Source organism: Plutella xylostella, chromosome 31 (assembly GCF_932276165.1).
Source record: "Plutella xylostella chromosome 31, ilPluXylo3.1, whole genome shotgun sequence".
In the NCBI taxonomy this organism is placed as follows: Eukaryota; Metazoa; Arthropoda; class Insecta; order Lepidoptera; family Plutellidae; genus Plutella; species Plutella xylostella.
Genome location: NC_064011.1, coordinates 3,689,490 through 3,701,328, shown reverse-complemented (window position 1 = coordinate 3,701,328; position 11,839 = coordinate 3,689,490). Strand labels below are relative to the sequence as shown.

General features: G+C 39.8%; 2 protein-coding genes and 1 long non-coding RNA gene across 3 annotated transcripts; 1 reads left to right on the top strand and 2 right to left on the bottom strand.

The window, feature by feature from the left end:
- The first annotated feature begins 1,242 nt into the window (after positions 1-1,242).
- LOC125491080 (trypsin-like) lies at positions 1,243-3,605 on the top strand. Its single transcript, XM_048632162.1, has 5 exons — positions 1,243-1,399; positions 1,597-1,786; positions 2,247-2,514; positions 2,866-3,007; positions 3,387-3,605. The coding sequence occupies exons 1-5, from the start codon at positions 1,363-1,365 to the stop codon at positions 3,569-3,571; spliced, it is 822 nt and encodes a 273-aa protein (XP_048488119.1). The 5' UTR covers positions 1,243-1,362; the 3' UTR covers positions 3,572-3,605.
- Positions 2,713-3,954, bottom strand: LOC125491084. The gene is made up of 2 exons (XR_007268110.1): positions 3,824-3,954; positions 2,713-3,345 (listed from the first exon to the last, which is right to left on the bottom strand). It is a non-coding gene; the product is annotated as an uncharacterized LOC125491084 (long non-coding RNA).
- Positions 3,955-7,145: 3,191 nt separating this feature from the next.
- LOC125491079 (piggyBac transposable element-derived protein 4-like) lies at positions 7,146-10,394 on the bottom strand. Its single transcript, XM_048632161.1, has 2 exons — positions 10,124-10,394; positions 7,146-9,755 (listed from the first exon to the last, which is right to left on the bottom strand). The coding sequence occupies exon 2, from the start codon at positions 8,997-8,999 to the stop codon at positions 7,206-7,208; it is 1,794 nt and encodes a 597-aa protein (XP_048488118.1). The 5' UTR covers positions 9,000-9,755; positions 10,124-10,394; the 3' UTR covers positions 7,146-7,205.
- Between the last annotated feature and the right edge of the window lie 1,445 nt (positions 10,395-11,839).

Sequence of the window (11,839 nt, the reverse complement as noted above, 5' to 3'; positions counted from 1 at the left end):
TTTTTTATTTCCGATTCCGATTTAAGCTTAACGTTTTGGCAAAAAATTAAAAAAAACTTAAATATTAAATAGAAATGGTGAAGTTTCGGATATAGGGTTCAATCGACTGGAAATGCTTACCTCTATCACCTCCTGAAAGGATCCGGTCTACTTACCAATAACCCTGTATAAACAAAAAATAATTCTGAAAACACTATCCGCCAATACGGTCATGATAAAATGTAGTGATACTTGCTCTTTGGTCACGAAATGACAGGATGTGATGTCAGAAAGGTTGAAAATAACTAATGTCACTCTGACATATTTTATTTATTCACGTAGCTTTGTTGTCATTAGTTAAAAGTCAAATGATTGTTTTCTACCCGTGTCACGTCACAGATATGATATTTTTTAAACAAATATGGCTGACACCGTTTTCGCCTGTTTATGAAAATTAGAACTTTTAATTTTAAGTTTTGCGATTTGCAACGTCCAAAAAAAATATAGAGTTTTTTTTGGTCAAATAGAGCAATTATTAATCATATTAGACCTACGTTATAGAAGAGTCAAGTAGCCTATTACTCGATCTCAAAGTGACGCATAAGCCTCGCATGCAATGGCGCGCCGCGGCATCCTGCGGCGTGCCGCGTCATGCTGCAGCATCCTGCGACAAGTCGTGGCAACGTGGCATCGAAATAAAGTAACTTGAATTCTAAACTGATTGAAATAAGATTCAAAATAACTTAATTAGTAATAAAAACTTCTGACCTGCCATGCCATGCCGTGGCGGCAGTGGGCGCCGGCCCTAACATTACCTACCTATGACGGCTATGACCCAAAAAAACTCAACAAAAAGTAGATAAGTAGCTATGATTGATAATTAGATAGGTATCTGATACGGTGAAATGATGTAAATGTGGGACCAGATATTGTCAGCTTTCAGGTATCTTTGGCTAAAATAATATATCTGTTTTTCATTCTGTGTATCAAGCATTTGTTTATGGAAACTTATGTTATGAGAACCTGAGTGTTACCTAGACTTTGTGATATAGGACCTAAACTGTCTTTATAAGTCTATATTTTGATAAGTATTAATATATTATTTGACTATCTGCGCATGGGTTTTCCTCCGATAATCTCTTGATTACCCGTCTCAATACTTATCACAAGGTTAAAGACCAATGCTTAAGACCAAAATACACTTTTTCTAGTAACCTTACAACTTATGATTAAACGGATCAATAATACATTACTTAAGTAATTATCTTAAATAACACGAAATAAACATTCTTCCAAGAACTATGGTGATAAGACACTTTTAAAATCTGTATAAATTATGTAAATGTATGAAATTTTGTTAGTTGTGAACAAACGATAGCTGCAATGGTTTTGATTACTGGGACGCTCTTTCTTCTTGCTGGTGAGCTAATTTACTCATTCTATTATGTTTTGGGAACAGGTCCAAAGCCCATGGCTTGGCTTTATGTTGACGACCGAATGGTTTAGTGGTTTAGCGTCTCTGACAGCTATACCGAAGGTCCCAGGCTTGATTCCCGGCTATGGCAGTTTAAAGACCGATATTTGTCAACTAACTAACAACTTTTATTTGACCCCCAGCCACGGCAGCCACAGCGTTCCAGCCCCCCACCACCTTCATCGTCGGGGGGGATAACGCCACCATCGAAGCATACCCGAGCGCCGTCCAGCTGGAGGTCCGCAAACCCCTGACTGGCGAGTGGATCCTGATCTGTGGCGCTACCATCCTGTCTGAGCGCTGGGTCGTGTCTGCCGCTCATTGCTTAGCGCCGTTAGTAACCCTTTTTAACAGCTGACAGTGTCTGTGTATCTGTGTGTTTGTGTGTGGTAGCGTAGCTCCGATATGGGAGAACCGATTATCGATTTGTTTTTTAGCGTAAATGGTAATGTTACCCCAAGGGTTCTTAGCTAAGCTTTAAGAAAATCGGTTCAGAAGTTCAAAAGTTATGCGAGTTTTAGTTTTGAATGATCTTGATTGGAAACCATGTCGATTTCTAGACATAATAGGCCTTGCTGAACGTGCGGCACTTTTTTCGCCGGCATTACCAATTTGACCACTAAAGGCGGAAGTAGAAGGGTATTCCTCAACTTGCTTACCCCAATCTTAAAGACTTCTGCATTTTAACAAAGAACCGGCAACACTTCGGTGTTTTACCCTCTTTATAACGATTCCTGTTACCGCTTTCCTCGCCAACCAAATGTATATAAATTTCATACTTTCCATTTCACAGAATAGTACCAATCGTTGGACTAGAAGGGATGCGAAGCCGCGCTGGCTCCAACATCCGCGGTGAAGGCGGTCAGGTCACTTCCATCAAGTCTTACCTCGTCCATCCAGAGTACTCCATAGTCTCGGTATACGACGCTGACATCGCGTTAGCCCAGCTGGAGAGGCCGCTAACCTGGTCTGATGCTGTGCAGCCGGCTCCGATCAACGCGTTTGGCAACGAGTTGCCCGATGAGTCGGCAGTCCAGGTCGTAGGGTGGGGTGATACGCTTGTGAGTTTCGTTTTTGTACTTCTACTGTTTCTTGTTAATGAGTTGGTGACACACATTTAATCTACATTACCCAGGCATATTAGTGTTTGTCGCCGATTTCCCTAGGTGCGATGTACGGAGCGGGTATATAGAAGTAAATAAATAGGTGGTAAGCTAAAGAGAGATGCCCCTTCCATGCACCCCACTTTTTATAGAATATCCTCTATCATCACGACTGCTGGGGCACGGGTCTCCTTCCTATAAAGGAAGGGTTCTATAGGCCTAGTTCTATATAAAGTATAACTATAAATTATCCTAACTCCCTGTATATTTTTATAGCATCCCTAAAACGAATTAATTTGTCTCTAACAGGGTGAGAACCTCTCAAGCGAAGACGATTACGCTGACATCTTGCAACAAGTGACTCTCTACACCATCAGCAATGCCGAGTGCCGGCGTCGTTACTCTGACGTAGACATCATCACTGACAACATGATCTGTGCCGACGACCAAGGTAATAACAATTCTTCTCTTCTTCTTCCTTGCCTTATCCTTATTCAGTATCGGCTTTGTTCGTCATGTCACGCCATTTTACCCTATACTCTGTCATAATAATATCCTCATTCACGACACACTCACTCATATTTTCTTTAATACCTAGTACCTTAGATACTTATTCTATTCTCTGTGGGGGTGTAAGTACCTGCACTTGGCTCTCTGATATATAAACTTTGTGCATATCTCGAAGGTCTAAACTGCCTTCCTAAGCTTGGACCATTTCCCACGGTCTACTGTGATATTTTTACATCTTCCTCATTTAATCTTCAAGTCCTTCCTCCACCCAAAGGTTGTCTGTGAAATTAATAAAGTAGAATTATATTATTCTGTTCTAGGTCTTGTAGAAAAGGATGCCTGCAACGGGGACTCTGGTGGTCCGATGTATTACAAGAACAGAGACACCCAAATTCTAGTAGGAATCGTCTCTTTCGGTCCTCTACCGTGTCCTTCTCCGCTGAAGCCTGCAGGCTTCGTCAAGGTGTCTGCTTACACCAATTGGATTGTGGAGAATGCTGTTTGAATATTTCCGTAAATAAATTGTTTTGGCTCAATAATTATGTTGTTTTTATTGATATGGGATAGCTCTAATTTTATGTTATGATGAGCAGGATGCTAAAATGGTTATTAAATTAAAAACAAAACGCAATACCTCCGCGTGTGAGGGTCAATTTTGAAATCTCATATTTAGTTTTAAATGTGACATTTTAATCTACATTTGAAATCAGTTCAAAAGTAAACCGTTTAATTCTACGTAATTAATTGAAGTACTTACCTAGTTAATTTATTTTTAAAAATAAATATGCTTATAAATAGTCATTTATGTTTGATACACCCGAGTCCGCGTTGTGTTATGGTAAGAACATAATAAAACACTACAGTCATGAAAAATACTTCTAATAAAACGTAACTGAAACAGGGTCTCAGTAACTTGGGACTGTGCTTGAACACACAGAAATGCGAGCTGTTTCCATGTTCGGGGCAGCTACCTAGCGATACCCGCATGCGAGTGGAAGCCGCGGTCCCGGGGGTGAATCTGTTAGTCAAATCGGACTTCACTCTTCTGGGTGCTCCCATCTTTGCTGAGGGTGTTCCTGGGGTCATCCTTTCCAAACTCAGGAATTTGACAGACACTAAGCCCCACCTCAAGCGGCTCTCTGCGCATGTGGCTCTAACCATTTTGCGCAGCTGTTTGTCCATCCCAAGGCTGACATATACTCTTCGTACTGCGCCGGTCTGGCTGTGCGGAGAGGAGTCCTTGAGGTATGACAACATGCTCAGAGAGTTGCTTGAGAGTGTTCTCAACGTGGGGATGTCAGACCTCCAGTGGTCTCAGGCGGCACTACCCATCAGGCATGGGGGTTTGGGCATTCGTCGCCTTCAGGACATCGAGCTGCCGGCTTTTCTGGCCTCGGCGAGCGGGGTGTTGGAGTTAGTCACTCGTATCTTACAAGTCAATGGTGATGACTTTAGCATTCCGTTCGCTGAAGAGGCCTTGAGTCTCTGGCGTGCTCGTTGTCCTGGCTGTGATGATCCCGACTTTCCCGAGCGACAGCGCGCTTGGGATGAGGAGATCTGCCGAGTATCCCTCGATGGCCTCCTAGGGCATAGCTCGGGGGCTGAGCGTGCGCGTCTGCTGGCTGTATCCCGCCCTGAGTCCGGGCTGTGGCTTCACGCTTTGCCATCGCCGCACTTAGGGACTTTGTTAGATGACAATTCCTTGCGTGTGGCGGTGGCACTTCGTCTGGGCTGTGACATATGTCAGCCGCATCGCTGTGTTTGTGGTGCAAACGTTGACGTGCAGGGGCGCCATGGGCTTCATTGTGTCCGAAGTGCAGGCAGAATCTCACGGCATCACGCAATAAATGATATCGTTCGGAGGGCTCTCATTTCTGCTGACATTCCGGCGGTTCTTGAGCCGCCGGGGTTGAGTCGCAGTGATGGGAGGCGTCCGGACGGTCTCACCTTGATACCGTGGGAGAAAGGTCGGTGCCTGCTCTGGGACGCCACATGCGTCTGCACATTTGCCCCGTCCCACGTGGGGCACACTGCTGGCACGGTGGGTGCGGCTGCCGAGGCGGCTGCACGACAGAAGTGCGTCAAATACGGCCAGTTGATTGCGGGTGGCTATATTTTTGTGCCTCTTGCCATTGAGACCACTGGGGTTTGGGGGGAACAGGGGAGGCAGTTCGTCAGGGAGATTGGGCGACGCTTGAGGAGCCGCGGTTTTGACTACCGCTCTGGGGCGTACCTGGCACAGAGGATCTCCCTTGCCGTGCAGCGCGGCAACGCAGCTAGCGTTATGGGGACTTTTGGGTCGGGTGCGTCCTGGGGTGGTTTATTTAGCTAAGTAAGTTGTGTTTTGTTTGTTTGTTCGTTTTTTTTTTTTTTTTGTATTTTATTTTTGACGAAGCTAGGGTGGATTTTATGTTTAACGTTTGATAAATTTTGTATTTTATTAACCGACTTCAAAAAAAGGAGGAGGTTCTCAATTCGTCGGGATCTTTTTTTTTATATTTTTTTTTATGTATGTTCACCGATTACTCCGCCGTTTATGAACCGATTTTGAAAATTCTTTTTTTGTTGTATTGGTTTGAGCTCTCAGATGGTCCCTTTTTTTTGTCAGAATTTTATCTCACCCCCAAGGGTGGGTAAAGGGGTAAAAACAGGGTATGAATTTCCATTTTGGGCACATATTAACCGATTCTAATGAAATTAAGAACGTAAATATAGTTCTTATAACAAAAAAATATGATGGTGACCTTGAGCTGATCTGATGATGGAAACGGAAGGCAGTCAGGGGAACTCCTCAACGGTATATAGCAACTACTTCGTGTTTAGGCTTGAATGATTCGTATTGATTAGTAGGACTTTTTGGTATCATTTGCACCTTACTTTTGATTGAAAATTATTACAAATAAACTAAAAACTATTAAATAAAATATAATAATTAAAAAAATTAAAAAACCGACTTCAAAAAACCACTAAAATGTAAGAAATAATTTAAGGTTTACACAAATTCTACTCGTATGAGACAGTACAAATATACCTAAGCAGGAACTGTTCTTTTTTGAAGTTGGTGCCATATTTCTTCAGATTACTTTGTCACCGCACCAACATCAAAAAAGAACAGTTCCTGCTTAGGTATATTTGTGCTGTCTCATACGAGTAGAATTTGTGTAAACCTTAAATTATTTCTTAAATTTTAGTGGTTTTTTGAAGTCGGTTTTTTAATTTTTTTATTAAATAAATGATTTCAAAAACATAAAACGTAATGTCACCTAATTCCCTAATCCTTTGTTGTTTATGATTATCATTAGATTTCGGATATCTAGGTCTAGGTGTCATAATAATTATTAACGATAAAGATTTTAAAGATCACTCTATTCATCCTTACTCATGAACCGGATAAGATATGTGACGGAAGCAGTAGTAGGTAATCTATGATTATTATGTTTGTTTATTAGTTTATGCTACGTAGGATGTTTCTATGAGTAAGGCGTAAGCTAGCGCCGCCTTGCCTCCTCGGAAAGCGAAAGATCGCATCCAGTGGCGTGCTTTGGGAGAGGCCTACGTCCAGCAGTGGACTGCTCATAGACTTAGTATATACTAGCGTATAGACGAACTGACAGCTCGATAAAACGTGACCAATTTTGATTTTTCAGTGTGTGCATTAGCTAGTGATGTATCTTTCTTTACTTTGGAGGACCATCGATAAGTTATTGAAGTTCGATGTTCAACCCTTGGAGAGAGTTGTTCCATAGACTGTTGTTTTCCAGATTATAATTTTGACATAGTGTAAAAAAATGCATAAATAAAAATAAAAACACATTTTTCATCGCTCCTTATTTTATTGACTTTTAACCCTTAATCGGGTACGAGCTAATAGGTTAGGAAATAATGAGTTTTCGATTTCTACTGATTAAAAAGACGACTAATAAGGATTGTACATATGTTTTTTTTATTATAACCGCATTTCAGGAAAAAAAAAACGGGTGGTCATTATATTGCCATTGCCTGGTTACGACTATAGAAAGTGGCTACTATGTTACCATTGTCCATTTAAGGAAAACAAAAAATAAAATAAAACAAATGCATCAAATAATTAAAATAAAAAGAAGACTTTATTTAGACAGTAAGTAATACATATATGGTATCTATAAGGATTCTGGGTTAAGTGCCATGTGAAATTTTTTGAAGCATCCTTTTGTACATAGAGATACACCACAGCACGAACATTTTATATTCGACCTTTTTGTTTCTTTTTTGGTTGAGCAAAACTTGCACCGCTTGTAAGTATCCTGCGCCTCCGGAAAATGGATTCCAACACTTTGTAGTCGAATTTCATCAGGCACTCCAAAATTGCCGCCTCTCTTATTTTTAAAAATAATTTGCCTCTGTTTTTTACATGTAAAATCTCCAATCAGTGCTCTCGCTAGTCGCAATCTGAAATCGCGATGACTTGAAACCCGTTGTGGGTGTTTTGTTAGGTATATTATGTAAGAGTTTATGATTGCAGCATCCAGCATGAAGAAGAATAATCGCATCCAGAATTTCCGAGACTTTCTTCCTGTGGGATAGGACGAACGAAAGTGATCAAAATGATCAACGCCCCCCATATATAATGTGTAGTCTGCTATCGCCTTTGGGCAAAATACTTCCTTTTTCGTGCCGTCCTTTTGTGTTCGCTTTACAGTGGTTACTTCCGATGACTTATGCGCAGACGAAAGAACAGTAACTTCCTTTGTATCTAGCCACTTAACAGCTACTATAGGCTCACTAGTCAAGGCCGCGAACTCATTTTTCGCAAGTTTTTCTCTCTTGTTTGTAGGTTTCTCTTTCATGAACTCTGGTAATCCTTTTCTAGTCTTCCTGACAGTCCCAATCGAAAAAATTCCATTTTCATACAGAACATCAACCAACTTGCAACTCGTAAAAAAATTATCGAAGGTGACTAAAGAGTTTCGCGGCACATTCTGGCATAAATTCGTCACTACCGTAAAACCAAGACCAGCTTCATCCAGAGTTTCCTGTTTTCCTGTATAAATTTCGAAGGCGTATAAATAGCCAGTCTTTGCATCACACCGAGCCCATACCTTATATCCACGTTTTATTGGCTTCATGGGCATGTACTGCTTCATTGTAGACCGCCCTTTGAACTTCACCATGCACTCGTCCACTGAATAAACTGTTGATTCTTCCGCCTGTTCTATAAATATTCTATTCAGTATATCTATTAGTGGCCTTAGCTTGTGCAACCTATCAAAATTCACGGAATCACGGGGAGCTTCAGTACTGTTGTTGTTCAGGTGCAAATTTTCAAGTATTTTCTTGAATCTTTTCAAACTGAATGCCGCTGAAATATCGGGGTTATTATAAAATCGGTCTGTTGACCAGTACAGCTCATAATCCGGCAGTGGATGTAAGCCCATCATAATCATTACGCCGAGAAATGCTCTGATTTCAGCTGGATTAGTTGGATCGAAAATGTGCTTTTCTTGAGTGGCGTAACGATTGGTCTCAGTCACGATAGTATTTATGAGCTGCTCTGGAAACATATTGTCGAAAAATTCAATTGGTTGACTTTTATGTGAATATGCAATTTTTGATCCAAACTTGGTTGTAAATTTAGGAATTTTATGTGTATTTTTTTTCATCTTCCAATCTTCATAGCTCCTGACTGGTTTAGATATGGTCAAATTTAACCTGTTTGTTGTATGTATTTCTATTTCACCTGGCACTGGGGGAGTAGGAGGACTTTCAACCTCCTCAGAATTCATAAAAATACGTTCTAATCCACGTTCCACTATGTCATCAGTTGGTTCAAAAAATGAGTTTTGTGGAGAAGGTACAAATATATTACTGTCGATTTCGTCGTCCGAGTCAATGTCTGACCAATTTTCCAATATCCTTTGCAGCGCTGTATCAGACAAGGGTTTGCTTGACGCCATCTCTTCTCAATCTGTAAAATTACATAAAATAATATCAATAAATTGGGGCAAGAAACAGATAAAATAGTAGTGATATTTCGACCAGGTTTGGCAACAATCGGACAATGGTCGTATATTAGCCACCAACTTTGTAACAATTTTTATATTCGATAGATTATTGGAAATAGTCATTCACAAGTTTTCTATCAATAAACACATTATAAAGATTGTAAATAAAGCATCATAATGTACTTACCGAAATTTTTCAAGTCACAATATCGATATATCCGAAATATTGCAGCGAAACTGTGTTGAAAACTTACAAATATGGCGCCAATTTTTTTGTTTCCGCCAAAACAGCTAAATGTCACTTTTGTTTTCAAAGAATTACCAACCTAACAATAAAATATTTCCATAAGTGTCAAATAAAAAAAAAACTACCGGGTGCGTTCAAGTAGCATATATTTTTTTGGAAAAAAATGTTGCCATGTTGAGGTGGCACTTATTCTACCATTGCTTGATTAAGGGTTAAACAGAACAATCTTAGATATATCAGCTGTCTGACCCATAGCTCTGCCTCGGATGGCCGTGTCTGAGATGTTCCCACATATTTATTTATTTAACTGGTTCATTACAGTTTCGTTTCCTAAGTTATTAAGTTTACATTCATTCTTAAGTCGAATTGCTGCAAATGGTAAAGTTCTTCTTTGGATTCCAACCAACGCTTCCAACAAATTTCAACCACTTTCGTCTTATTATAGTATCTATAGAGGGAATCTGTTGGACAAATTATAGAAAATAATTCATTTATGTATTTGTTAAAAGATGTACCTTGCCATGACAAAATGGTTCAGATACGAGACGGTAAACGCAAGCTAGCATTTATTTTCATAGGTAACATTCAAGATAAAATATCGATAATGATATCGATTAATTTGAGTCAATCCTTAGCGTACATGTAAAATAAATTGATGAAAAATATATCCACTAAAATCATGAAAATTATTAACAAATGGACTTCCAGATACACAAAATATGAAAGTAAACATCAGCATTCGCATTATTTAATATTTAATACATGATAAAAGACAAATTATAACCAAAAATAAACGGGTCATGGTAGTGATGACGATTTTGGTATTTACCTGTGAAATGTGCAATTTTCAGGTTTATTTCTATTATTAACACCACAATCACTCACAGAACATGTAACCATTGTTGAATACAATTAGATTTACTGAAAATAAACCACGATGTACGCAAAAAATCCAAAATACTAAGGGGTTGTTTTTCCGCGTGCTGAATTGTGACGCTCTGTCATTCAAAACCAGTCACAGTTTCATTTTATTCGCTATCCTTTTCTATCTTGCCTAATTTCCGTAAGGGATTTTCTTCTCCCTCGCTCGCTTTGTTCGTCTATACGCTAGTATATACTAAGTCTATGGGACTGCTATAGGCTGATGATGATAACGCCGCCGCCTCCAGGCCAATGGGAGATTTTCTTTTGACGTTTAAAAGTTCCAAAATCGACCAATAGATAGCATCCGGCCTGTCGTTTTTTATTAGCTATATTCTTCTGAGGGGACGGAAGATGTCATAAATGGTACAAAACTGTCTTAAACTAGTTAATACTAATCCTAACTAATATTATAAATGCGAAAGTAACTGTGTCTGTCTGCCTGTTACTCTTTCACGCCAAAACTACTGAACCTATTTGAATGAAATTTGGTATACATATGGCTAGACCCTGAGAAAGAACATAGGCTACTTTTTATCCCGGAATTGGCACGGGAAAACTTTTTAAGGCGAAGCGAAGCTCGCGGGAACAGCTAGTACTTAATATTATGCATTTATGCATAATATAACAGCTAGTTATTGCATATGGTTGAATTTTTGTATTGGCTGAAACGATTGGAATCCATGCCGGCTAAAAAATAATGCGGTACTGTTGAGTATGAAGTTTTAACTAGCTCCATCTATAATCGGTTTTTGTCTATGGTTGAAAATCTCCCATTGAAATAAAACAACTTCCGTTTGAAACCGTTTTTCCAAGACTGCCATGCCCTCTGTATTCTATTTTTAGAATCTACCTCCCAATACCCCTTAACCTAAAATGTACCTCCTGGTCCTAGCGGTCAATGTAAAAAAACGCTATAAATGGCCGTTTCTGGAGGGAACATTAGCTTTTCTTGTTGGCCTTAAGCCGCGTACAGACCGGCCCAACGAACGCCAACGAAGGTTTTTCGTTGACCTTCGTTGCTGCAATCTGCCCTGTATTATGTATATCCATCGTTGGGATAACCGTTGGTGTTCGTTGGGCGTTCGTTGGCCCGGTCTGTACGCAGCTTTACGTTTCGCCTGTAAGCCTGTAACTACACTCACGGGCAATACACTCGTATACATATACCTACTATGCTCGAAGCTCTATGTTACTCTCGCTTTATGGCACTCGATGTCTACAATGCATCCTAACTATCCTAATCCTAACTATAATATTATAAATGCGAAAGTAACTGTGTCTGTCTGTCTGTCTGTCTGTCTGTCTGTCTGTCTGTTACTCTTTCACGCCAAATCTACTGAACGGATTTGAATGAAATTTGGTATGCATATGGTATAGACCCTGGGAAAGAACATAGGCTACTTTTTATCCCGGAATTCCCACGGGAAAACTTTTTAAGGCGAAGCGAAGCTCGCGGGCACATCTAGTATTTAATAAAAGCATAAACTTTAACTTTAGCAATGTCGCACCCATGGAAGTGATAAGTACAACGTCAACTCTTAAATTTGAAATGAAGAAAGTCGTATTTTAATAGAATTTATCCTTTTGACTAATGTTACATTTAAATTATGTCACAAAATAG

What these genes read in the sequence shown, in the direction of transcription:
- LOC125491080 (XM_048632162.1), top strand. Translation starts at nt 1,363, where the DNA reads ATGGTTTTGATTACTGGGACGCTCTTTCTTCTTGCTG. An exon ending in GCCGCTCATTGCTTAGCGCC is followed by an intron (nt 1,787 to 2,246) that starts GTTAGTAACCCT and finishes TCCATTTCACAG; the next exon opens with AATAGTACCAATCGTTGGAC. An exon ending in TAGGGTGGGGTGATACGCTT is followed by an intron (nt 2,515 to 2,865) that starts GTGAGTTTCGTT and finishes TGTCTCTAACAG; the next exon opens with GGTGAGAACCTCTCAAGCGA.
- LOC125491079 (XM_048632161.1), bottom strand. Translation starts at nt 8,999, where the DNA reads ATGGCGTCAAGCAAACCCTTGTCTGATACAGCGCTGCAAAGGATATTG.